At 37.4% G+C, this 26,059-nt stretch overlaps 1 protein-coding gene across 3 annotated transcripts; it reads right to left on the bottom strand.

Moving 5' to 3' along the window:
- On the bottom strand, positions 581-10,019 carry LOC109851398 (mediator of RNA polymerase II transcription subunit 9). 3 transcript variants are annotated; one of them, XM_020421507.1, is made up of 6 exons: positions 9,605-10,019; positions 3,536-3,598; positions 1,856-1,936; positions 1,404-1,447; positions 1,064-1,122; positions 581-958 (listed from the first exon to the last, which is right to left on the bottom strand). In XM_020421507.1, exons 1-5 carry the CDS (start codon positions 9,911-9,913, stop codon positions 1,074-1,076), a joined length of 546 nt encoding a protein of 181 aa, XP_020277096.1. In that variant the 5' UTR covers positions 9,914-10,019; the 3' UTR covers positions 581-958; positions 1,064-1,073. The 3 variants fall into 3 exon arrangements, with proteins under 3 accessions (XP_020277096.1, XP_020277095.1, XP_020277094.1); XM_020421506.1 differs by having other exon boundaries at positions 581-1,122; XM_020421505.1 differs by lacking the exon at positions 1,404-1,447 and having other exon boundaries at positions 9,605-10,015.

Raw genomic sequence — 26,059 nt, 5'->3', positions numbered from 1 at the left:
CTCTATCACTACTAACAAGTATTTATTGATTTGCCCATGCAAATTAAGTCCCCAATAATGGGTCTTATGTGCAATAAACAAAGACTACACAGAGCGAGCATGTAAAGGAAAAAAAAAATCAGATCCATTAAATAGAATTATGGAAATGAGAAATATCTGAGTGGTTGCTTCATATGCACGTGGACAGTTGTTTTTGAGCTAGCTTCTGATTCATCAATTTAATTACCTTCTGAAAAAAAAGATATCAATTCTAGTAAGGCATAATTGTTAAATTTCTCTATTTTCTTTTATGCAGCTAGAGCTATAGCTATGCGTGTAAGTTTTAATCACTGCGTCCTTTTATGGCTGACCCATTCCCTCCATAAATAAACACATGAACAGTTCATTGATTTTATTTTTAGAAATCTGTAACATTAATTTTGGAATAATAGAAAATGCATGAATGGTTATCTTACAGTTGTGAAGTAAATCAAGCCACCTATCAATGAGATTTGCATCTGATTCTGGAGAGAACAATATGATGAGAAGATAAAGTACCCACCTATCTTATCACCGTTTTGGCACTTTTGGAGGCAAATGCTAACAAAAAGCCTCTGCTTCAACTGGAAGCATAAATTCTCAGATCATTATAGATAAGGATTTTGCACATATAATATAAGAAACCCATTAGAAATTTAGGCCGAGAGGCTTCGACAAGGGGGAAAATCGTAGAAAAACATTTGTCATGTAATTCAGCTAAGAATTTAGGCTGGCACTATGCATGTAACAGAATTCAACATAGATTCATCCGCTGCCCTCACAACGATCATAATATCAGAAATATTCTAACTACAAATTCCTGCAAATTTCTGTCTATATGTCTCCCCTGCTGAAATGAGAACAAAAGCCATTGGGCTATCTGTTGCTGTCCGGTGTCACTAGCTCTTCGATGCTACTTCTGTACTTGGAGATCAATTCCCTGCAATGATTTTAGCAGCCAGAGCAGAAGCAAATAATTAGTGTCCAAAAAAGTTTCCCATTTTTAGCAAAAGTCAGCTAACGGTTTCACTGATGCAATGTAAACCTCCTTTGATTTAGCTGTTGCTTAGTCTCTTCCAGCTTACGCTTTTGTCCTTCAACCGTCTGATAGAACACACGTAACAAAAGGAATGGTCAGCATAATGGTTACAAAAACATCTAATCTATATTCAAATTATTCATCATCATCATCATCATAGCTATAATCTAAGCCCTTCACATAAAATTAGAGTACACAATGGAATATAGGGCTCCACAAGATGAACAATTGGCAGGAGAGCCAACTAGCAAGTACGAGAGAGCCAACCGTATTGCTCTCGTGAATGAAGGTCATGAAACCAAGAAGCGTAAACTTTGAGAAAAAGTGTGGTTTCAAAGTTACATACGCCTGAAGATAGTGTTCCATATGACAGAAACGCTGATTCAAGTTCTGCAGAAAAAGATGGTGGTCTCAACTTCTCATGGAATCAAATATGGCATATACCAAGCTTGGCACAAATTATGACTGAGAAATAACAATCTCTTTTTTGGTAATCATGGAAAAACATCAATAACACTCATCTGATGAATGCACTAGGAAATAAACTACCAAAAATGCTTGATATTAAATTTTTCATATATTCCTCTGTTTCTTCTTCAATAAAATAAGCTCAGATATCACCAGTTAAAGCCTATATATTGGATACGGACAGAAGTTTGTCATGATCAGATACCATTGACAAATATAGAAGCAAACACTTCGATAAGTTAGTTAGGAGCTCATGTAATACGACAGAGACAGGATTAACCAGTCACCCTCATCCCGTCTATTTGATGCCAGTATGGACAAACCACTTACCATAGCTTTTGTGCTAAGAGATCCCGATATTGAGTTCAGCAGCTGCTGACACTTTTCAAAATGGTTGGTCAATTCAGTAACCTAGTGGAAGAAAAAAAGAAATAAATATGTCAGCCTCAGAGGATAATACATGCTTATAAGCATTATCCTATTCTGTAAGAGCACTGCTACCAGGACCCAAAAATAGGACAGATCTAGAGGGACAGGTGATGTGGCTGCTGATGTGTTCAATAAATCATCATTGAGCTGGCTCAAACTAATAGTGCATTAAGAGTATTTTCATAATTATAGCATGTCATCCCTTCCAAATTCCAGTATAACACAAACAGAAGAAATTTTCAATGTCATATGCCCAAATCCAAGATCTGCAGAAAAACATCGCCTCCCGCCATCGGCATCAGCAGCGCCACTTCTCACTCCTACATCATGACCTTTGTCTTCCCATGTCCAGATATAACATATAATGAAATTATTGTGATCACACGATCAATTACAATTGATCATTAGAACTGTTGACCCATTTTAGCTGGTCTTGATTGATGAAACAATATACAAGACATGGTCTGCGTCTGAATTTTTTTTAAATGTTGGTATTAATTCGAAAAAGAAATGTGATTTCATTATCTTTTAATAAATCAAAGTAGCATTTTTTGTTGGATTCTCACTCACAATAACTGGCTTTCTCCTCTCCGTTGTCCATTCCACTTCAACTTTGATCAGATGGGCTTATGAAAAAGATCACTGCTTGTTTTGAAGCTCAAGAGGGAACCATACCTCTGCTTCTTCTTTGCCTTACACTTTCTAACCAAAATATTCGGAAATTTTGGGGCTTGCTATATGAAAGAAGCTAGACTGATGTAGAGAAAGCCCTTAATGGAATCTACCTACTGAGATTTTACGATGATTTGATTTGCCAGGGTTAGAGAATAATAAGAGGAGAAATCCCCATTAAGAAAAAATCGACTTTGCATCCCCTCTCATTTGCACTGGTTCCTTGTCATCATTCAACAGATCAAAGGCGCAAGAAATAAAAAGAATGGCGAGTAGGGTGTGAACAAGAGGAAAGCTGTCCTTAATTTCAAAATGCCGAGACTACCGTTAATTACGGCTTCTATGTATCCAGGTTGGAATATAAAAGGATGCCAAAAATGTGGAAAAATAGTTCCCCTTCAGCCGTTCCACACTATGGTCCCATATCTTGGGTTCAAAAAAAAGTATTCATTCTGTAAAGCACAGGGTCCAGACTTCAGACTGTAGACCTTCAGGTTCCAAGATGTCATAGAAACATATTTAGCATCCCAAAAGCATAAAAGACTGAATCCTATGTTCGGAAAAAAAAATATATTATCATAAGAACTAGTGCAACCCTGGAAGAACAAGAAACAATACCTTGACCATGTCAACAACTAACGAAAGATGAGTTTTGACGATACAGATTCATTAAAAAATCATAATGTTTCTTTAACTGAGTTCACAACGCTATCATGATTGTTTCTTTTGTTTGTAAGGTACACGGTAAAGTTACCTTTTTTAGTCATCTGCTACATTTACCAAACGTACTTGAGTCTAGAGATTATATAAACTATGCTTTCAAGCAAATCATGATGGTTAGGAACATTTATATCCAAAAAGAATCATCTATTTGCATAAGTGTGTGTTAGCAGAAAGCCAATTTCTTACCAGTGCATCTGAATGCGGGTCTCGAGTTCCAGTTTCAGTTATTTCTGCTAAACTTTCCACCAACTGAAAGGAAGTAAAACCATTAGGAACCAAGAATAGAACTTAGGATACTGAATCCAAATTCAGTCATGAAGACGTAGTATAACTTACAACATAAAGCACAAAGATCAAAAGTTCAGCATGTGATTTCACTACTTCAGCTTTCAAGTAACCATATAGAAATTAAAAGAGTACCATATGCGTCTCTTATAAAGATCAATAAGTAAAGAACTGTCAAGATTAAGCGTGTACTAAGGCCCTACACAAGGCATGCTAAAGAACCACATAATTGCTCAAAGATATTTTGTAAAGGTGGTCGAGAAACTCAAGTCAACTATTAAATTGTCTGCAAGTCTGGTTGAAGGATACAGAAAGAACAGGATGGGATATTTTTCTCAAATTTAATATACACTTCTCTTTCAATCAACCTAGTTACATAAGAGTATATCCTTTAGCATATAGCATAACCTGATAAAATTAAGCTATTATCCTAGCAGTAAATTTACTGCTAATAGCATTCAATGAATTCATGAATTCTTGTAGAATAAAAAAATTCATCAGCATGAGCACCTTAGGCTGGACTGCATTAGCTTGATTTTTGTTTATTCCTTTAATTTATTTACATGGTATCAAGTACTGTAGCATGCCTTATGTTTTGAATTTCCTGCAAACTATACCTAAGCTAACACGCAAGAAGTTACAAATATTTTAATGAGACCTCATAACACATCATGCATCCTGAGCACGGCTGTCCTCCAATTTTTGCTTCATGTCCTTCGTCTAGGTGGTTGATCCATAAATATTTAGCCATAAACTACAGTTATGAACGACATGGAAACTTTAGGTGTTCAAGGGCAACTGAAAGTTATGTACACAGTTGATAGCTGACTGATAGACTTTGTTAATCAAAAGTTCTTAACATTGGCCCACCCCACCCCACCCCACCCCACCCCCCAATGTGTGTGTATGTATCAATGTTGAAAATAACGAAAATGGGTTATGTAACGCTTGACCTTCTATTAAGAGTTCAGGAAAAAAAACATAACACATAACGTAGATTATATTGTTTATTAATTATTTAAATATTTTATAAATACTAACAATTCATAATAACTTTAATACTTAGAATCATCAAACTTTTCAAACATACATCACAATGATCAAATATAAAAATATACTATCACAAATACTTAACAAAAGTTAGCCATATATGACTAACAAGTAACAACCATCCCAAAAAGCATCATCAAATGATTAAATACATTAACGTCGTCAAGTTTAAGGCAATAAAAATAAGTCTAAAATAAACCAAACACTTCCAACTCTCAAGTTCTTAACTTTACAAAAATATTCTAATTCCTAATCAAGTTCACTAAATCAACCAAAGTAAACATGACAATGTAACAATAGTAAGAAATTATATACAGAGATTATGTGCAAACTTAATTATATAATATTTAGCATTAGCTGAAAACTAAAAATTAAAACCTAATTAACCCACTAATTAATCACTGTACTCTAATTCTGTGGTAGATCTTAAAAAGTTATGTTGAATGGTAAAAATAGAGCAGCAAGTTTGATATGATTTAGGGTAAATTGGCAATAGAAAATATTGAAATTTGGAAGATAATTTTAAAATCACTATTTATTTAAACGATATAATCTAAGATGCTCAATACATAACTGAAAAATAAAAAAAACAATCTCACCGGAGTCACAGAAGCCACGGATAGCCAGTGGAGTTTAAAAGGAGGCAAGGAGTTAAGGTTTGGTTGGAGGAGGCGAAGAGATCGCATATTTGCAGGAAAAGAATAGGGTGATCATGACTAAAAGGGGTAGAGTTTAAATAATTTGGATGGTGGAGATGAATCCACCGTCCTAATTAGAGATGCAATTTAACCTTAAAAAACTCATGTTAACTGGTTATATAATGTAACGCACATTTAACGCAATATAACATGTTTTTTCTGGATTAAATTGTTTCAGCGTTAAATGGATGTGTTACATAACAAGAGGGCACCGTTAAGTTACAAAACGGGTTATATAACGGGTTTTTTTCAACTATTATATATATATTTCATTACTGTTGTTTGGGAACAATGCAGAATAGGATGAAATATTGCCAGCATCATGAAGGCCACATCAACAACTATATTTATAAATGTCGTTTTCTTCCTTTCCACCGATACAAGAGACCAAAGAGGTTTTGCAAAAGCCGTAGTGGAGTTCAAACAATGGTGTTGCACACCAACATCAATGGTTGACGTTGCATTCAGATGGGATAGCGTAGCACATCCAGCTACAAGCAAACATACATCACTACACAAAGCATTTTCAACTAGTGCTCCCACCATGATCTTCACCTGATGCCAAACTCTCGCCTCTAATAACTCCTCCTAGCTTGTTTCATTTAATTATCCGCTCCTCTACCTCCCTACCTCCTCAAGAAGGAATTCCTTATATAGCATAAACTTCAGCAAGTAGATGTTTTCTACTTTTTTATATTACACGTAAAAATAAAACCATTACCAAGTATTAAGTGACTATGTGAGTGAAAAGATACTGCACCAACACTTCAGAATTTAATATGTATAAAAACACGAGCTTCATACTACATAACAGCTAAATAAGCAATCATGATACGATAAAAGACTATTACAAGTTCAAATGGAAAATCATAAAATCCATGAAAATAGGACAAATTTTTGAAAACACCCATTTTTCAAAATTAAATAGCGAAATCGACCTTTTCAGAAAAAAAATAGCAAAATCAACCCTTTTCAGATGAAAAGGGTCGATTTTGCTGATGGGCGCTTTTTTGGAGATGGACGAGACCAGTACTAGTCATATCCATTTAATTGTCTACCCGTGACCCCCCCTTGCCCCCTCAAACACCACACCTGTGACTCCCCTTCTAACTCCGTGTCCTCATCGTCTTCCACCAAAAAAAGAGGCAGACCCCCAAACCCTATTTCCGACAACAGCAAGAAGAAGCACTTCAAAAAATTCCCTTTCACCGATTTTGGAAGGTACTCATCTCAAACCTAACCCTAACTGTAACCCTAACCCTGATTCTATCACCAATCTGTTTCCTCCATCCAGTTACATGATCGAAAAGAACCGGAAGCTCAGGCAGCAGTTCGCCGCCGCCGTCGTTTCCTCTTCCTCTCTTGCCAGTGAAAACCCCGGCGGCGGAGGAATGGAAAAGGGAATCTTTCGCGGTGTCTCGGTCTTCATTAACGGGTTCACAGTTCCTTTGAGTCAGGAGCTTAAGGATTTCATGCTGAAGCATGGTGGCCAGTTCGAGAACTACTTCTCGAGGCATCGGGTGACTCATATTATTTGTAGCAACTTGCCCGATAGAAAAATAAAGAACTTTAGGTTGGTCTTTGGATTGGACCTTATTTTGAGATTGATTTGCTATTTGAATTTGGGATAGGTGTGTGTTTTTGTTTCAGGGCATTTAGCCAAGGGCTCCCCATTGTGAAACCGACATGGATTTTAGATGTGGTAGCAAATAAACTATTGAGTTGTAAGTTTTAACTCATTGGGGAGTCACGGGTGCGATGTTTGAGGGGGCAGGGGGGTCACGGGTAGACAATGAAATGGACGGGACTAGTAGTCCCGTCCATCTCCAAAAAACGCCCATCAGCAAAATCGACTCTTTTCATCTGAAAAGGGTCGATTTTGCTGATTTTTTCTAAAAAAGTCGATTTTGCTATTTAATTTTAAAAAATGGATGTTTTTAAAAATTTGTCCATGAAAAGACTAGGAACCAAATGAGAAATAACCATTAATTTTCATATATCTTGAAGCTGTTAAAATCCAGAAAACTGATTGAATAGTTGTAACATGTTAATCTTCATCATAAGAAGTTTCTATCATCTCAGTTGTATCCTATTCCATCAATAAGCACAATTATATTGATATTATGATGGCCTCAACTCAAAGCAACCTGCGTGCCTGAGGCCAACGAATTATAAAATGTTAGATGAAATGGAACCCAGAGTGATGCAGAGAGGCTAAAGCAGGGTCCATGGGAGCTAAGCACATAAGTTCCCCTCCCAGTTTGACAGCAAGAGTATCCTCACAATTAAAATTAATAACACCACATTTCGTGGCTGCTCAACTTTGAGTAATAAGTATCCTCCAACACCTCCAGAAACCTCACAGACCCTTTTCCCTCCTTAATCCACATAAAAAGTTTCACATGTCGCTTTCCATTCTTAAAAGAGTTCTAACATATGCCTATATTGGTATGTAATGTATGGTTTGTAGGCTGTCTAAAAATCACAATAGATAATTGATCCCCATCAAGCTTCAATAATAAAAGTTACAATCAGAGGACTTTCATGTCAACAAATGAAAGCTACAAATGGAGGACTTTTCACATAGATTGAGAATAGTTACAATTCAACGACACTTCCGACGACTGATAAAAATTCTGTTCAGTAGCCTTCACAATCAACTGTGAGAGTTACAATCTGACGACTTTCACACCCCATAACAGCTAAAGCAAAGATCAACGAACAATAGTCTTCGCAATACTGTAATAGAAGAAGTTACAAATCAACAACCTCTTCCAAACGCAAAGTCCACCTCTGCACTTCTCAACTCAAAACGCATGCGGCCTGTGCGTTCCTCAGCAGACACCCAACTCTGCGCAGAGTTAAGACCCGACATACAAACGGCCCGTGCGTCTCCAAATTCTATCAGACACTCAACTCTGCGTCTAAAATCTAAGACGCAGAGTTAAGACTCAGAACGTAAGCGGCCAGTGCGTTTTCAATCTTTAGCGGATATATAACTCTGCGTCTCAAGTCTAAGACGCAGAGTTAAAAGCCCAGAACGCCAATTTAGGCGTTTGACTTGTTCAAACACGAGCTGAACGGCCTCAAAACCGTTTATCTCACGTTTTGAGGGATTTTCGCCCACTTAGGAGCGGATTTAGGGGTTGGTTACACCCCTTATCCCCCTATAAGTAACCGCATTACTCAACTGAGTAAGGGGTTGAAGATTTTGAGATCAAAACCGCATAAGGTTGGATTCTTTGGCAGAGGGGGTGAGATCGCTGGAGACCAAAGAACTGCTTGGCAGCTAGGAAGTCAAATCTCGAAGGATTCTTCAGCAACAAACAAATCTATTTGGCTATTAACCGATCATTCGGTTTCAACAACTCTTTTCAAAGTTTTCAACTCGCTCTGAGTTTGGAAACTCATTAAGAGTTCTAAATCAAACTTGTCATACAAGTTCATCGTTCCCACGAGATAAAGACGGTTGGATCGTCAACGGAAAGCAAATTCGACGCAAACATTCGAAGGAGGCATTCCATCGCTACCAAGAAGAACCCAGTTTTAAACAAAGGAGAGAATCCAGATCATTCTTTTCTCTTTTGTAATCGGGAAATCCAATTGTAATTGAGATTAAGGAATACAAATCAAATTTCCTTCATTCTTTTTACAGCAAATTTTCCCACAAACATGGTTGCAGCTGAAGAATTCACTGAACACCTAATTCTTCTCTGCCTTTACTTGTTACACATGATCTCCTCCATGTATCACAGATTTTATATGAAACTTTTTATATTTCAAGTTAATCTTAAATCCAAATAGGTATGAGATAGGTGGTAAATTTCTAATCTTTGTTATTTTGGGAAGTACAAACATCTTGCTTATCTTAAATCTAATTTTGCAGTACTTCGGTTCGGTTGTCCCTCATAGTATAGATAGAAATAATCAAAAATATGAAGCACATTAAAACTTGATGTATCACTGTCAAATTGATGTTCATAAGTTTGCAGATTAGCTTGCGATGCATGATATACAATCAATATGTTCCAATTTTTTACCATTTTATATGTCCAAGAGAACACAATCTGGAAGTCATTAGTTATAACAACTTATTGATAACCCATAATTGATTTCAGGTAGTAAAAAGAAATAAAGGCCATATAAAGTTGCAAAGAGTCCAAAAAATTTCCCCCAGTTCATCCTCCAAAACTTAATTCTTTCGTAAGACCAAATAACTCACATGAAGAAGATGGAAATGAGAAGCCAGAGACTGATGTTGCTGCTGTTGTTGTGGCTGCTGAAATTGCTGCTGCTGCTGAAATTGCTGCTGCTGTTGTTGCTGCTGAAATTGCTGCTGCTGCTGCTGAAATTGCTGCTGCTGCTGGTGTTGTTGATGATGTTGAAGTTGGTATTGGGGATTGATGAGAGAGTGATGAGATTCGTGAGTCTGATTAGGGCTCATAATGGATGATGATGAATTTGGTGTCGGCATCATCATCCAACCTCCGCCTCCGCTGCTGATACCGCCGCCGAGGAATTGGGGATCCATTGAGATCAGAGGAGGAGGAAGGAGATCAGCAATTGAGATCGATAAACTTGGGGAAGAAATCTGAAGCTCGGCCCAAAAATATCAGCCCCTTGACTTCTATAATTCCATATTACTCCCTCAAATCTGTGAAATTCGTAGAGTTATTACAATTTGGTCCCTCATTGGCCAGAATGCCGTCAGCTAATATTTTTCTAAAGGGTTATTTGCAATTTTACACTCTAAAATTTACACAATATTAATTTTTATACCCCAAATTTTTTTTTGAAACTTTAATACGCCAAGTGTACACTTTTTTTTGTCTTTGATACACCAAACTTTCTTTAACACTTTAATACCTCCAAAGTTTACATATTTTTCAACGTTCATAACCCGAAAGGTTCCACGCCTTTTTTAACTTGATACCTCAAAGTTTATACATTTTTTAACTTTGATATACTAAAGCTTGAGGTATCAAAGTGTCAAAAATAAAATTTTAGGGTATCAAAGTTTAAAAGGTAAAATTTTGTTGTAACAAATGTGTCACAAAAAATACTTCAAAATATCAAAGTTAAAAAAGGTGTAAACTTTAGGGTATCAAAATGTTAAAAAAATATTTGGGGTATTAAAGTTAGAAAGGTGTAGATCTTAGGGTATCAATGTGACAAAAACCATTTTTTTAACAAGTTTGGTTTTAAGTGAAAAATCATAACAAATGGGTATTTTGGTCAGTGAGGACCAAATTGCAAGACCCTTCGGATTTGAGGGACCATTATGAAATAATTGAAAATCTGAGGGACTAATATTAAATCTTTTTAGATACAAATTATCCTTTCAGGTAGTAGTCCCTTAATCATAGGTATTTTGATAATAGTCTCTGAAAAACCACTACTATGTTGATGCTACTCTCTAATTAATTTCACCATTCAAAAAAGTGAACTATAATTAGTGTTAGCCCCCTCCACATTGACACCACCGCCGACTGAAGTTGAACTCGAGAACTTCATTTTCAAAATTGGCAGTTCACTCGGGTTTGAGGGTCTAAGCTAGAAGATGAAATATGGAGTGCGGTGGAGTATCAACGGCCTTTTGAAAATATTTCAATAAAAGAATCGTTGATTTTAATGGGTTCGCTACAATTTTATCATTGGGGAAAGAAAAAAGATGAAACTATTTTCTTAATAGGTTCGAGATTAGTAAGTTGTGGGTTTGGGTTTGGGTTTTGGTAGAAATGGACATAATTGTCCATTAATGCCTAATGTTGAAGAAAATAGAATATTTTCCCCTGTATTTATAACTTCCACTAATCATATACACTAATATCTAACATATTAGTGGTATTTGAGGGACTAATATTAAATATGAAGATTTGAGGGACTAATACAAAAAATACCTATGATATTTTTCTTTAAGTTTTGTTTTTATGGCGCTTTTGGCGAAGATAGGAATCGAACACATGCCTCCCACGAGTGAGCGACACGGCTTTGTCATGCGACCCACTAAGCCGCCCCAAGAAAATACCTTTGATTTAAGGAACATCTAATAGCTAAAACCCAATTATTTGAAGTTCCTTGATTCTGACATGTTGGTTCAAGTTAATTAATGCTCCTAAAGGCAAAGGAGTATTTTTAGTCATTTTTTCTAGAATTTAGCCTTGTATCAATTTTAGGGGTTTTCTGTTAAATCTAATTGAGGTTATGTTGGAAAAATTTATCAATTAATTAAGATTATAGCATGAAATAAATCCGAAATCAAAATAAATGAGAGATAAGAAAAATTAGGCCTGACGGGAGCAGTCGTGTATTCACTGCCCTAGAAGATTGAGAACCCGCCTATCGCCCTAGCGCAGATGGTTCCCTCCCCCCTAGCGGTAAAAGCCCCCGGAAACGACCGGCCTCTGCACTCGGGCGAGAGTGCAGAGCTTCAGCTCAGATGAAGGAAGTTGCCCATAAAATAAAATTAAGATGTAGATGAAAATAATATGTAGGGGAGAAGAAAAACAAGATAAACTTGTTGTATATTTTTTCTTATTATTTTGAGCTCAACATACGGATATATATATAGAGAGCAAAACTTCTGTCAACTTAAGTGGACGTCCACTAAGTTTCTTATCCATTGATGATCACTTGATTGAGCTACATTGTGGATGATCCGTTCCGTTCAACTTGATCTACATATTCTAAAACCTCAACACACCAAATTTGGGGTGAACCCGTCGTAGTTTGACCATTCATCCACTCGTATCAATTTTAACGGTTTCGAGTGAATAGAACTTTTTACATGGCTCGACGGAGGGTCAAACCACAACGAGTTCACACCAAATTTGGTGTGTTGGGGTTTTAGAATATGTAGATCAAGTTCAACGGAGCGGATCATCCACAAATACGGATATATATATAGGGTTGGAAAAGACGTTACAAAACCCGTAATTAATTCCGTAACGTTTGTCATAATGTATAGCCATTATGCTCATTTTAAATTCTAATTAAAGCATATTTTAATTACAAAATTTATTAGTATTCATTAAGGCAAAATTACCTTTTCTCCAACAAAATATCCAACAGTCCCCCCAAAAGGCAATATTGACTGAAAACTCAAAATCAATAAATCACAAAAAGAAAATAGGTTGAGCAACCTTACATATCGTGAATTCGGGAGAGGTAGCTTTCGGTTTTGAACATTTCCTTAGTGAGTTCATCGCCACCTGAGGGACATAATGGACTAAGCCTTGAATTAGGCCCTTTGAATCAGGTATTGATAAAACACACACACACAATACGTCTTCATCTATTGAGCAAAGCGGGTTGAGCGTTAAAGGTCATGCTCACAATAAACCAACTCAAGAGAGTTTCTAGGGGTCAGCCTTGCCCCCCCCCCCGCTCACAATAAACCGACTCATGAGAGTTTCTAGGGGTTAGCCCAGCCCCCCCTAACCGTGGCCATCACAGTTCCTCTCACGTAGGTAAGTCCTCAAAGGGTACTACAGTTGTTTATTTAATACCCCCCACAATACACACGTTTGACTTATTAAGAGTAAAACTCAGCCTAGCCAGTTGTATCATAAAAGCATCGTCATCATAGAGAAGGGGTAGTAGCAAATGCTACATAAAAATATATAAATATATCTAGGTCGATGCTCCACGCGAGAGTCACTTGTCCAGCTTGTTTCTACCACATTGAACCAATATTGGGACTACGTCTCCAAATAAGGGTTAGGTTGCCGCTGTCAGTGACCTCATCTATGGGCTTAACCTCATCTCCCTCGATGAATCCAGAACCACACTCCTGGATAATCCCTTAGTCAAAGGGTCAGCAATATTTTTCTCAGACTTTACAAAGTCCAAGATCACAACTTTGCCTATCAGACGTTGTATTTATTTATCAAGTTCTTATTTTGTTTTGTAATTAGTCCTTCATATTGTTTGAAATTGATATTAGGTCCTTCTTTAAAATTAGTCTCTCCAGACAAGAGTACAAGTAGCAAGATGAGAGATTAATTTGAAACAACTTATAAGGATAAGGAGCCTAATAGTAATTTTTAACTATCTAATGGACTAATTTCAATGATTTTGAACTTTTATTTATCATATAGATAGAAGTTATAAGATATACCTCTTGATTTGATTTTTAAGACATTGATTCATCACATATCCTGTAACTAGACATACTAGTTGACAGAGCATATTTATATCAACTCTAATCATTTCCTGAAATGTCAAGAGAAAGCATTATACATGTAGTAAAATGAAGAGCTATAAAATGATTCTTTTAGTCACTATCAAAACATGTTAGCATAGTTATTGATGTCTCTAGTCAATAAACAATGGATTATAATAATTAGACATTTTCATTTTAAATGTCTAAACAAATTTGATATGTGCTCATGTCAAGTAGAAATTGTAATGATCAAATATTATCAAGGAAGGAATAGAAAACAAAAGTACAAAAAGGTTTGTCATTATTTCCGGGTTCTTTGGGAACACAATATGTTGTATATTTAAAGAACTAAATCCCAACATTGCTAATAGAACCTTTAGAGTTCAAAAGATAAAGGAATCAATTTAGCAACCAGAAAATTAAACAGCATTTTTGAATGCAACATGTAAGCATAAAAGGTCATGGTTTATGAGCATAAAAGATCGTATGCTATGTCTGAAAATGTAACTGCATTAAAGAGAACTAAAATACTTTAGTTATATCTTCACATGCATGCATATGCACATATAAGAATAACATTACTAATAGATACATGCAAAGCATTAAGGAGAACCTTATAAAAGGATTTCGTATCTTAAAATATACATCATACTACATATACACAATTTTTTTTAAAATTTTCTATTATAAGAGGTTGCAAATTTGGTTGCCTTCAAAGGGACCATCCAAATTTAAATCGGTTGCCTACAAATGAGACTTTCCAAATTTAAATTGGTTGCCTTTAAAAGAGACCTTCCAAATTTATGTTGCCATTTTCTAGTACCACCTCTTAAACACATAATAATAATAATAATAATAATAATAATAATAATAATAATAATAATAATAATAATAATAATAATAATAATAACGTGCTTTATTCTTGCATAAAACCTTGTAATTAATCATGTAACAAATGCAAGTTATCTAAAAAGACATATGAACATTTATTGCAATATCCATCATGATGCAATAAAGGAGATGAACTTTACATTTGAAGATTTGAAATATAATCCATCATATAAAATAGAATTTTAAAAGATGCACCTCTTTGATTTGGTCGCTCATATATTGATCATTTATTATTAGGAATATATGATGCAAGAAGCGTAATTGAATAAATGCATATGAATTTTTCTCATAATTTCGGTCCTCTTATTCCAAACCAAAAACTCCTAAAGTGAAAAGGTTAAAGTTTTACCCGGGTAGTTAGCCAGGTAAGGATAGTAATAGAGGTTGATCAAAGATCAATTAAGTATATCGTTCCTTGCAGAGCGCGTTACGCAACCCCTAAACCTTACCTTAGACACCAACTAATCCAAGAAAACTTGAATCGGTTCACTCAATGAGTTTTTGTTCCTTAACAGTATATAGAAACTTTAAAATATTTCCTGCAAGCATTTAATTTGCCTAGCAATTATACTGCAAACATATGTTGGATAAGGCCGAGGAGGGTTTTACCTTTTGATGTTCGAACCTCATGATTTACATGTCGTGAGAGTAAAAATTTGTTTTTGTGGGGTTTGTCAGAACGACTCCGGCCCGCCCCAGCAAGCTTAGAACATCAAGGCTGAGAACGATTTAATTTGTGGAAGAGATTGAACTTCAGACTCGTGAGGTAGGGAAGGCAAAGAGCCCACTTGCAACATCTTAAAACATCAATTAAAGCAATTAAAACAATTAATTACAATTAATTGTAAGTAACTGCTAGAATTAATTAGTAGTAATTATTATAACTTAATTAATAACAATTAATTAAATTTAACAGAAATATTTAATTACAAATTTCTGTGTGAACAGTAACCAAAACTGTTTTTTTAACAAAAGGTTAATTAATAGATAAGCAATTTAGTAGCAAATTTTTTTCCTGATGAACAGTAGACTTTTCCAATGAACAGGTAAAAGTTTATTTTCGGAATGAACAGTAACATTTACAAATATTTTTCCCTTTTCTGATTTTTGAAAAATTTGCAAATGAGCAGTAACTTTAAATATAATTTTTTCGGATTTAAATTAAAAGCTATAAAACTAATCAATCTTCTAGATTGTTGGAAAAATTTATCAATTAATTAAGATTATAGCATGAAATAAATCTGAAATCAAAATAAATGAGAGATAAGAAAAATTAGGCCTGACGGGAGCAGTCGTGTATTCACTGCTCTAGAAGATTGAGAACCCGCCTATCGACCTGGCGCAGATGGTTCCCTCCCCCCTAGCGGTAACAGCCCCCGGAAATGGCCGGCCTCTGCACTCGGGCGAGAGTGCAGAGCTTCAGCTCAGATGAAGGAAGTTGCCCATAAAATAAAATTAAGATGTAGATGAAAATAATATGTAGGGGAGAAGAAAAACAAGAGAAACTTGTTGTATATTTTTTCTTATTATTTTGAGCTCAACATACGAATATATATATAGGGTTGGAAAAGACGTTACAAAACCCGTAATTAATTCCGTAACGTTTGTCATAATGTATAGCCATTATGCTCATTTTAAATTCTAATTAAAGCATATTTTAATTACAAAATTTGTTAGTATTCATTAAGGCAAAATTGTCTTTTCTCCAACAAAATATCCAACAGGTTAAGTGATAGGTTTAAGGGGGTTTTAGTTTAAACCTAAAGTTTTATCCCATTTACAAAGAACTCTGCCTAGTTCTATATGTTGCAATAAACCCATCTTACAGGGTTTGTTTATTTTTAAACTCAAAATATAAAATATAAAGTGTATATCGATGGTTCCTCGTGACTATCAATGGTTTTATGAGCACCATCGATGGGTGCATGTAGATCGTTAATAGTTTAATTTTAAGTTTCTAAAAATCTGCAATTGGTCATTGTAGGCAATCTATGATGCATATCGACCATCGATGGTTCACTATAGGCCATTGATGGTTCAAAATTAACTTTTTGAAATTTTAGGATTGTTCACTGCACACCATCAATGAGCCTTGACCATCAATGGTTTCATGACTAAAATCAGCATAAATAATGATTTTCGCATCGTTTCGCTCATAACCTTCGTATACATGTGTTTATATGTATTATATCATCTCAAATATATATTAGTGCCAAATGAGAGTTTATTATAACTCAAACATGCTGACTATGTCCTAACAAATAGAAGTTGCAACAAATGTTAAGATCTACACTTGGTGGGGATTTGATCCTCTCCAGGGGATTTGATCCTCTCCACAACCAAAGAGCACTTTTAGTTTCAAAATTTAATTATTTAATGTATAGATGTGGTTTATCTTTTAGAATGTAATCTATTGAAATAAGTGCAATTCATGTGAACATGATAAATATTAATTTTATTCCGAATAAATCACAATGCGCAGTGTTCAAAGCATTACAATATAATCGTTTTAATCTCGACACGCATGTGAAACGACACGCATGTCAAACATCACAACCTTACTTCTGTAACGTATAATCTAATATTATTATAAAAGTGAGTTGCTATGTTAAAACATTTCTCCTTAATATGCCCTCCAACACATAAAACCATGCATACATGAGACACACAAATACTTAATTTTTCATAATGTCACCATTGACTACACATCCATCCATTCATACATACATGATGACACATTCATACTCAAATTTTTATTACCACCATCTTTATGACCATCAAATTTTTATTTAACTGTTGTATGATGCGGAAGCCAAACAACCAAACCAACGTGCTATGAGAAATCAAATCAAACGAACGTCGAGAGAAGGCCAAACGAACCAAATCAATGCCACAAACACAAACAACCAATTTTAACGTGGTTCAGCAAGTTGCCTACGTCCACGGGGCAAGAAGGGGATAGAGTTTTTCACTAATAGAGAAGAAGAGTACAAACTGATATTACAAATCACTCAAACTCACCAATTAATCTCACCAATAAATCTCTAATTCTCTCCAAACAAAACCTTAACCAATAGCTCAGAAAATACCTCTTTTTTGTGCTCCAAATATCCTTAATTTTCTTCTCAATTCTCTCTTCCAATTGTTCCATATATATAGAAATACTAAAATCATAAACATACTAGGAATTCTAAAACAAAAACAAAACAGATTAGGAATCCTAATAATCTGTTACCAAAACAAATTAGGAAACATATTAGGAACCTGCTATCCAACAATTCTCCACTTCGATGAAGTTTTCCCAAAACTGAGCCGACACTAATACCAATCAAACGTCTCACTTATTGCGTCCAGTACGAAGTAGAACAAATCCACGACAACGACTTAATCCACAACAAGTCGAGAATCCAAATAAGAATGCGAACAAACTCCAAATGTCGGTATCAACTCACCAAACCGACTATATCATAAATAACTGCCTACATATCCTCTTGCCTAAGAAATCAAGCATTCACGTAGTTTACCCAAACGGCCTCCAAAGGCCCTCAATCAAATAGAAAAGTTTACAGCTCTTCACCAATATCACCAACGGATCTGCAACTGATAGCGCTCCCAATGTCCCCAAACTGAAACAAATCAAACACCTCCACCTGAGGTGAACTAATGGCCGTATCCAAAACATGTCCACCAGCTGCACTCGAATCCAAAACCAACTCATCATCTGCATCCAAATCCAAATGATCTCCAAACTGTGTCACCTCAGCTAGAATTCCAAACGATGCGGTATGATCTGGAGTATGTGGAGTAATCTCCACCCAATGTGAAGTAGCATCACCCTCCACCCACTACGATATCTCAATGATCTGATCAACATTCTCCACCTTCCGAGAATCAAATGTGACATACCTGCTCAGAACAAAATCAAAAGCTCCTAACTGATAATCAAACAAACCTCTGAATCCCAAACGTGCAATCGGATCAAATCTCACATCCTTGATGTGACCAAATGTTGGGTAACCAAATATTCGACGCAACCCAAAATCAGAAGCAGCTCCATCAGATCCAAAATCTCCACACGCAGCAGTCGGCAACCTATGACCAAGATGACCCAAATATGTCGAAGCTCCAAAAATAAAACCAATGCTCGACAACCAACACCGATCCCCCTCCAGTAAGGAACGACCCATCAAAACTGTCATCTCATCTCGTCGGCCCAATGTCTCCACATCAATAAAGTGTCTTAAACTGCCATGAGCTCAGCACAAATGCAAGAAAGAAACACTACCAAAGCTAGAACGACGGGTTACCTTTCTGCCAATACACTTCTTCAAATTGTTATTGACTTCTAGGACTTCACACCAACGGGACCTGGTTGTAACCCACCAATACCTAGAACAATTCCCAATTGCAAAAAGCAAATACCGATTACCTCCCAATGATGCCTCCTTAGAAGGCCCCCAAATACCTAACTGAACACCACCTAAAAGACCCCTCGATCGATGGATAGAAATATCAAACTCCACCTCGGTCTTCTTGCTCATACCAATGTGCTCAAAGAACTTCAATCTGTAGGTCAAAGCACTTCTCAACAAACTATGCACGACATAACCAATCAAATAACACAACCTCAATAAATGCCACAGTCTAGCCAAATCCAAAAAAGTCGTCAGCTCTCTATCAAACACCATGCTCCCAATCAAATAATACAAATTATTCCTTCTAACGCTCTTCATCACAATCATGGACCCCAATGTGACCTTTAAACGTAAATCGACCAAGGTCACCCTATAGTCTGCTGCCTCCAAAACTCCAGTGAAATGATGTTCTTCTTCAACTGAGGAACGAACCTCACTCCAACTAACTCCCGAATCACTTCATCACTCATCCTAAACCGAACGGTACCGATATCACCAATAGGACATTCATGATCATTACCCATGAGCACGACCTCCCCTCTTTCTAACTCCTGAAAGGTGGAGAACCAATCCATCCTAGGGCAAATATGGTAAGAAGCACCCGAATCTAACATCCACTCTGTAGAGTCAGCAACATAAGTTAATGATAGTGCAGATAACGAGTAGCCCAAAGAATCTGAATCTGAATTATTACCACTAGTCTTGATAGCATTCACCTCTGAAGCTTGAATAGCGTTTTCCTTATTCTTCCCGGCTCGATCAACCAACTTTGGGCATTCGTCTTTCCAATGTCCATCCTCTTTACAAAAAGCACACTGATTCTTACGAACTCCAAGATGTACCCCTCTAGACTGTGACCTCCTACCACGGTTTGGAATCTTTACTCTTGCGACCAATGTCCCAGCTACCGGCTTAACTAAAGTCTTATTATCCTTCTTTCGAAGCTGATAATTCACAAGTGCAGCGGTGACCTCACTATAAGAAAGAGATGTCTTCCCATTAATAAGAGTAAGAATGAAGGTCTCATATTCCTCGTCAGGCAATGAACTCAACAACAACACCTTGTCCTCATTTTCAATCATCACATCTACATTCACCAAATCCGTAAGAAGCTTCGTGTAGTGGTTCATATGATCACCAATAGCGGTCTCCTTCTTCAATTGGAAGCGATAAAGCCTCATCTTCAAATGCAAGCGGTTCTCTACACTCTTGGTCAAATACTTGCCCTTTAGGATCTCCCAAATCTTCTTAGCTAAAATCTCATTGATCACATCATATTTTAAATCTTGAGTCAAACAAGATCTAATCACACCATACGCCGTTCTATTCATCTTTTTTCAAACCTTCTCCTTAATGTCGTCCGGTTTCCCATCCAACTCCAAAGTATCTTCCAAATTTTGTGTATTGAGCGCATTCAAGACTTCACATCTCCAAAGACCAAAATTATTTGTGCGATTGAACTTCTCCACATCTATTTTCATAAAGTGAATATTCAAACTTTGGATGGTCTTCACGCTGAAAGTACCATCCATAACTCCTTCTTTCCCGACCATCTTTCTCAAAGCACCAAAACAAATGCAGAATAAATAAAGAATAGATCCAAAACTAAAAAAGATAGAGTCTTTATCAAAAAGATCCTATCTTTATTACTAAATGAAGCCCTATGCGAGCCTTCAAAACGATCTACTCCTTCAAATAACCTAAGCTTAGCCCAAACTCTGATACCACTTGTTGAGCTGCGGAAGACAAACAACCAAACCAACATGCTATGAGAAATCAAATCAAACGAACGTCGAGAGAAGGCCAAACGAACCAAATCAATACCACAAACACAAACAATCAATTTTAACGTGGTTCAGCAAGTTGCCTACGTCCACGGGGCAAGAAAGGGATAGGGTTTTTCACTAATAAAGAAAAAGAGTACAAACTGAGATTATAAATCATTCAAACTCACCAATTAATCTCACCAATTAATCTCTAATTCTCTCCAAACAAAACCCTAACCAATAGCTCAGAAAATACATCTTTTCTGTGCTCCAAATATCCTCAATTTTCTTCTCAATTCTCTCTTCCAATTGTTCAATATATATAGAAATCCTAAAATCATAAACACACTAGGAATTCTAAAATAAAAACAAAACAGATTAGGAATCCTAAAAACTTGTTACCAAAACAAATTAGGAACCTGCTATCCAACATTAACCACACACTCATAACATTCATCCACTAACTCCTAACACTAAATATAACTTTCAAATTCTTCTCATAACCCCCAATCTTATTAAATCATATCACATTAATTAAAGTTAAAGAATTTACGACTATAATATTATAACTATTATTTACTATAGTTAGATATATTTTATAAACTACAGTAAAACTATTAATAGTTACTTATATTTTTTTTACTAGACTTCAATATTTATATATAGAAACTTTATATTTATAGATTAGTAAACTATATAGTATAGTTAGTATAAGATGTACATTAATTATCTTTGAGGGATGTACATTTATCTTACTTTTTTGTCACCTAAATATTATTATACATTTTTTACTCAACTTACTCCAACTAAACCTTCCTCAACATCCAATAAAGTACTTAAGTCCTATTAACATCATTCAATAGTCAATGCTTTTGATGTATAGAAATAACGCCAAGCTCTACACCTACTTCAAGAGGTTCCAGGCGAAAAGGTTGGAGGTCAACGATCTAGGCAATGTAGTTGCTATGTCTGCTCTCATGACCGGCTTGCAGAGCAACAAGTTGGTCGACTCGCTTGCCAAGAAGTCAGTCACTAATCATGAGAAACCAATGGCCAAAGCTCATGGTATATGGACATGGAGGATGCCCGAGCTTATAAGGCATCAACTAGAGCTACAGAGACCTCCACAGCTACAACTTCAGCAGCAACAGTGTCACTTGCCCCGTCGACTCCAGCAGAAGCATCGGTGGTGGCGCCGCCACCAAGAGACCCTCCAAGAGTCGACTCCCGCTCTAATTGGTCCAACGGGAGGGACCGACAGAGGGACCCGGCTCCGAAGTCTGCTCTCACTAGCTTCAACACCCCCTCACAAAAACTCTTGCAATGGTCCAAAAGGAGGGACACCTCAAGGAGCTTGTTCCTCAGATGAGGTCATATCCACGGAATCGAGACACTAGTTAGTTTTTCTATTATCACAAGGATCACGACCACCTCACCAATGACTACCGTATCCTCAAGAGGGACATCAAGGATCTGATTGAGAGTGGGTACTTGAAGAACCTCGTCTCTCAGAGAGGCCATCCATAGGGAAGCTGGCCTAGCCAAGGCGGATAGGAGATCCCGCTTGTGGTCGCCTCGTCCTCGACCCCCTCCAAGATAGCCAACCCCTAGAGACCAGCCATAAGAGGGTCATCATATGATCAGTAGTGGTACCACCGCTAGAGGTAATCCAAAAACACCTGTAAGAGATATGCTAAGAGGGCGTTACGGGTTGACCAAGGCGACAAGAGGACGAATGTGGAGGAGCCCATCTCTTTTGGGATGCTGACCTGCAAGGCGTTGAGACACCTCATAACAACCCCATCGTCATAACAACGGGGATTGATGGCTACCAGGTGAAGCAGATCATGGTCAATATAGGGAGCTCGATGGACATCATGTATATCGACGCCTTCAACCAGATGGGCATCAACAAATCTCGCATGCTCCCCTGTAGAGGTCTCCTCATTGGATTCACCGGCCACTCTCTTTTTGACAGAAGAGATGATTACTCTCCCACTAACAATTGGAGAGTACCCTAGGCAAACCATCATCCAAGTTAAGTTCCTAGTGATGAACCTAAAGTCAGCCCACAATATTATTTTGGGCCTAAGCGCCCTTCACCTTCTACGGATCGTTCCTTCAACTTATCACTAGATGATGAAGTTTTTGATTCCTAATGGAGTCAGAGTCACCAGGAGCAACTAGCGAGAGGTCAAGTCTTGCTACTTGCTCTCGACCAAGGTTAAAGGCACGCAAGACACCTTGCTTATTGAAAAAGCATGCCTCCAGTTGGAGAAAATAATAGAGCGGAAGAGGACAACACCGGTGGAAGATCTTCAGGAGATACCAATTGACCGAGAAGGACAGAAGACGACCAAGATAGGGTCCAACCTAGTCGAGCCCTTGCGAGGAGCATTGACAGAGTTCTTACATGCAAACGCTGATGTGTTCGCCTGGGGACCTGAAGATATGTTGGGGATCCCCCCCAAAGAGATAAGCCACGAGCTGGTTTGTTTGTGGAAAATTTGTAGTAACTAAAAAATGAAAGAAATTTGATTTGTATTCTCTCGATCTCAATTATAATTTGGATTCCGATTACAAAAGAGAGGAGAATGAATTTGATTCTCCCATTTGTTTAAAACTGGATTCCTCACGGTAGCGATGGAGTGCCTCCTTCGAATGCTTGCGTCGAATTTGCTCTCCGTTTACGATCCGACCGTCTTGTCTCACGGGAACAATTAACTTGTATGACAAGTTTGATTTAGAACTCTTAACGAGTTTAAGAACTCAGAATGAGTTGAAAACTCTGAAAAGAGTTGTTGAAAACAGAGTAATCGGTTAAGATGCCAAGTGGATTTGCTGTTGGTGAAGAATTCTCCAAGATTTGATTTACTAACTGCCGAGCAGTTCCTTGATCTTCAGAAAACTCACCCTCTCCGCCCAAGAATCCAACCTTATGCGGTCTTCTTGATCTCCAAATCTTCAACCACTTACTCAGTTGAGTAATGCGGTTATTTATAGGGGGACAAGGGGTGTAACTAACCCCTAAATCCGCTCCTAAGTGGGCGAAAATCCCTTAAAACGTGGGATAAACGGTTTTGAGGCCGTTCAGCTTGAGTTTGAACAAGTCAAACGCCTAAATTAGCGTTCTGGAGCTTAACTCTGCGTCTTAGACTTGAGACGCAGAGTTGGGTGCTTGCTGGGAATTGAAAACGCAAGGGCTATTTGCGTTTTTGGATCTTAACTCTGCACCTCAGACTTAGGATGCAGAGTTGGGTATCTGCGGATGATTGGAACACACAGGCCGCTTGCGTTCTGGGTTTTAACTCTGTGTCACAGAGTTGAGTGTCTGCTGAAAAACGCACAGGCCGTGTGCGTTTTGAGTTGAGAAGCGCAAAGGCGGACTCTGCGTTTGGGAGAGGTTGTTGACTTGTAACCTCGTCTATTACAGCATCGCAAAGACTAATGCTCATTGATCTTTGCTTTAGCTGTTATAGGGTGTGAAAGTCGTCAGATTGTAACTCTCACAGTTGCTTGTGAAGGCTACTGAATAGAGTTTTCATCAGTTGTTGGAAGTGTCGTTGAATTGTAACTCTTCTCGATCTATGTAAAAAGTCCTCTGTTTGCAGCTTTCATTTGTTGACATGAAAGTCATCTGATTGTAACTTTCTTTGTTGAAGCTTAATAGGGATCAGCTATCTATTATGATTTTTAGACAGCCTACATGGTTCTCGACAGACACACCAAGTCTGTGCGACAAAAGAAGAGACATCTTAGCCCAGAATGTCAGAAGGCGACAGCCGACAAAGTCGAACGACTTCTTAAAGCTGGTTTCATCCGGGAAGTCCAATACCCGAAGTGGGTGGTGTAGTGTCTCGAAAAAGACAAATCAACTGGTTCTTCAACTGCTTGGTTGTAAGAAGGGATTCTATCGCCTTGTAGGAATCTTTTACAGTCGTTCTTCTTCAAGTACAAAAGAAGATAAGATTGATTCAACTTCTCATTTGTTTAACATAGGTTCGATGTGGCGATGAGATGCCTCGCTCAATGGTCGTGCCGAGCTTACTTCTCGTTGACGTCGGAGCAAGATTGCTTCAATCCGAGGAAGAAATAGTCTAATAAACTAACTCAATTTTTTAAGCCCGCCTACTTCAAATATTAATCATAAACTCGAAATGCTCCATCAACTCTAATATATAATATAATAATATAATAGAGGTTCATATAAAGAGTTTTTTTGCTATAAATCTAAAATTCCTTAATTTATTTATAAACCCATCCACTTTTAAAAGCATCTTAGATCTGAAATACAAAGCGGTAGTCTCACTTTTGCCTTTTTTTCATTTCAATATTGTGACATTGCAAATCATAGATGACTTTTGTTAGCATATATTATTTGTTCTGAATGGTTAATGTGTTGGGGATTCGAAACAATCAATCGAACCCTTGCCCTTCCGGACCTTGTGTTGAAAGTAGGAAAGTAGGAAAAATACCACAAACAAAGATCTAACTTGCAAAAACAGTAAAGGAGATGAACACACAGATTTAACGAGGTTTGGCAACGTGCCTACGTCCTCGGGAGCCACACCACACAATCTCTTTATTAATTGAAGAAGAAAATACAATCTCTCAAATAAGGGGTTAATCTCTCTGAGATTCTCTCTCTCTTTGCAGTCAAAAAGCTCTCTTTTTGATGTAGTACAAACCCTAAAATCGTTTGGGGTATATATAGAATCCTGGTTGAAACAGAATCCCAAAAGGAACAGGAAACTGCCAAAAATACTCGCGGTCGACCGGCCCGGTCGACCGATCAGATTCCAGAGAGTTTGGCGGTCGACCGGCACGGTCGACCACAATCAAAACCCGAGACCAAAATACTTACAGGGTTTTGGCGGTCGACCGCGACCTGATCCAGGCCCTCCCAGTCTCCTGTGCACGTTCGCGGTCGACCGACCCGGTCGACCGCAGATCTGTCTGCGTGTTTTTCTGATCTTTTTTATTCCAGCTTTCATCTCGAACTTTGGGTCTACATCTTAGACTAACAATCTCTTACTTGGAGACCAAAGTGCCTGCAATGAGTTTCCTTGAACTCTCCCCTTCTTCGCATGTATCTTTTCCCCGAAAAATTCTTCCTTCAATCAACAATATCCCGGCGATCTCGCCGATCCTCGTAGTGTGGCTCCGCCTTCGTCTTCTACTCGTGAAGGCCAACTAAAGTTGCGTACAACTCCAGTTTCTCAATGGTGACTGCCTTCGTCAACATGTCCGCCGGATTTTGACTCCCCAAAATCTTCATTAAGTGCAACTTTCCGTCCTCGATCAGCGAGCGTATAAAATGGTATTTAACGTCGATGTGCTTCGTTCTGGCATGATATACTGGATTCTTGGCAAGATGTATAGCGCTCTGGCTATCACAATAAAGAACTCCTCTCCCTTGCTTCAGATCCAACTCTTCCAAG

Source organism: Asparagus officinalis, chromosome 8 (genome assembly GCF_001876935.1).
Source record: "Asparagus officinalis chromosome 8, Aspof.V1, whole genome shotgun sequence".
Classification (NCBI taxonomy): domain Eukaryota; kingdom Viridiplantae; phylum Streptophyta; class Magnoliopsida; order Asparagales; family Asparagaceae; genus Asparagus; species Asparagus officinalis.
The sequence above is the reverse complement of the archived record's forward strand: the minus strand, read 5'-3'. Positions and strand labels throughout refer to the sequence as shown.

Bases quoted from the DNA above. Each gene is read 5' to 3' on its own strand.
- LOC109851398 (XM_020421505.1), bottom strand. From the start codon at position 9,913: ATGGATCCCCAATTCCTCGGCGGCGGTATCAGCAGCGGAGGCGGAGGT. The intron at 3,599-9,604 runs GTGAGTTATTTG...ACTTCCTTTCAG, and splicing joins CTCATTTCCATCTTCTTCAT to TTGGTGGAAAGTTTAGCAGA. The intron at 1,123-1,855 runs GTAAGTGGTTTG...GTGTTCTATCAG, and splicing joins CTCTTAGCACAAAAGCTATG to ACGGTTGAAGGACAAAAGCG.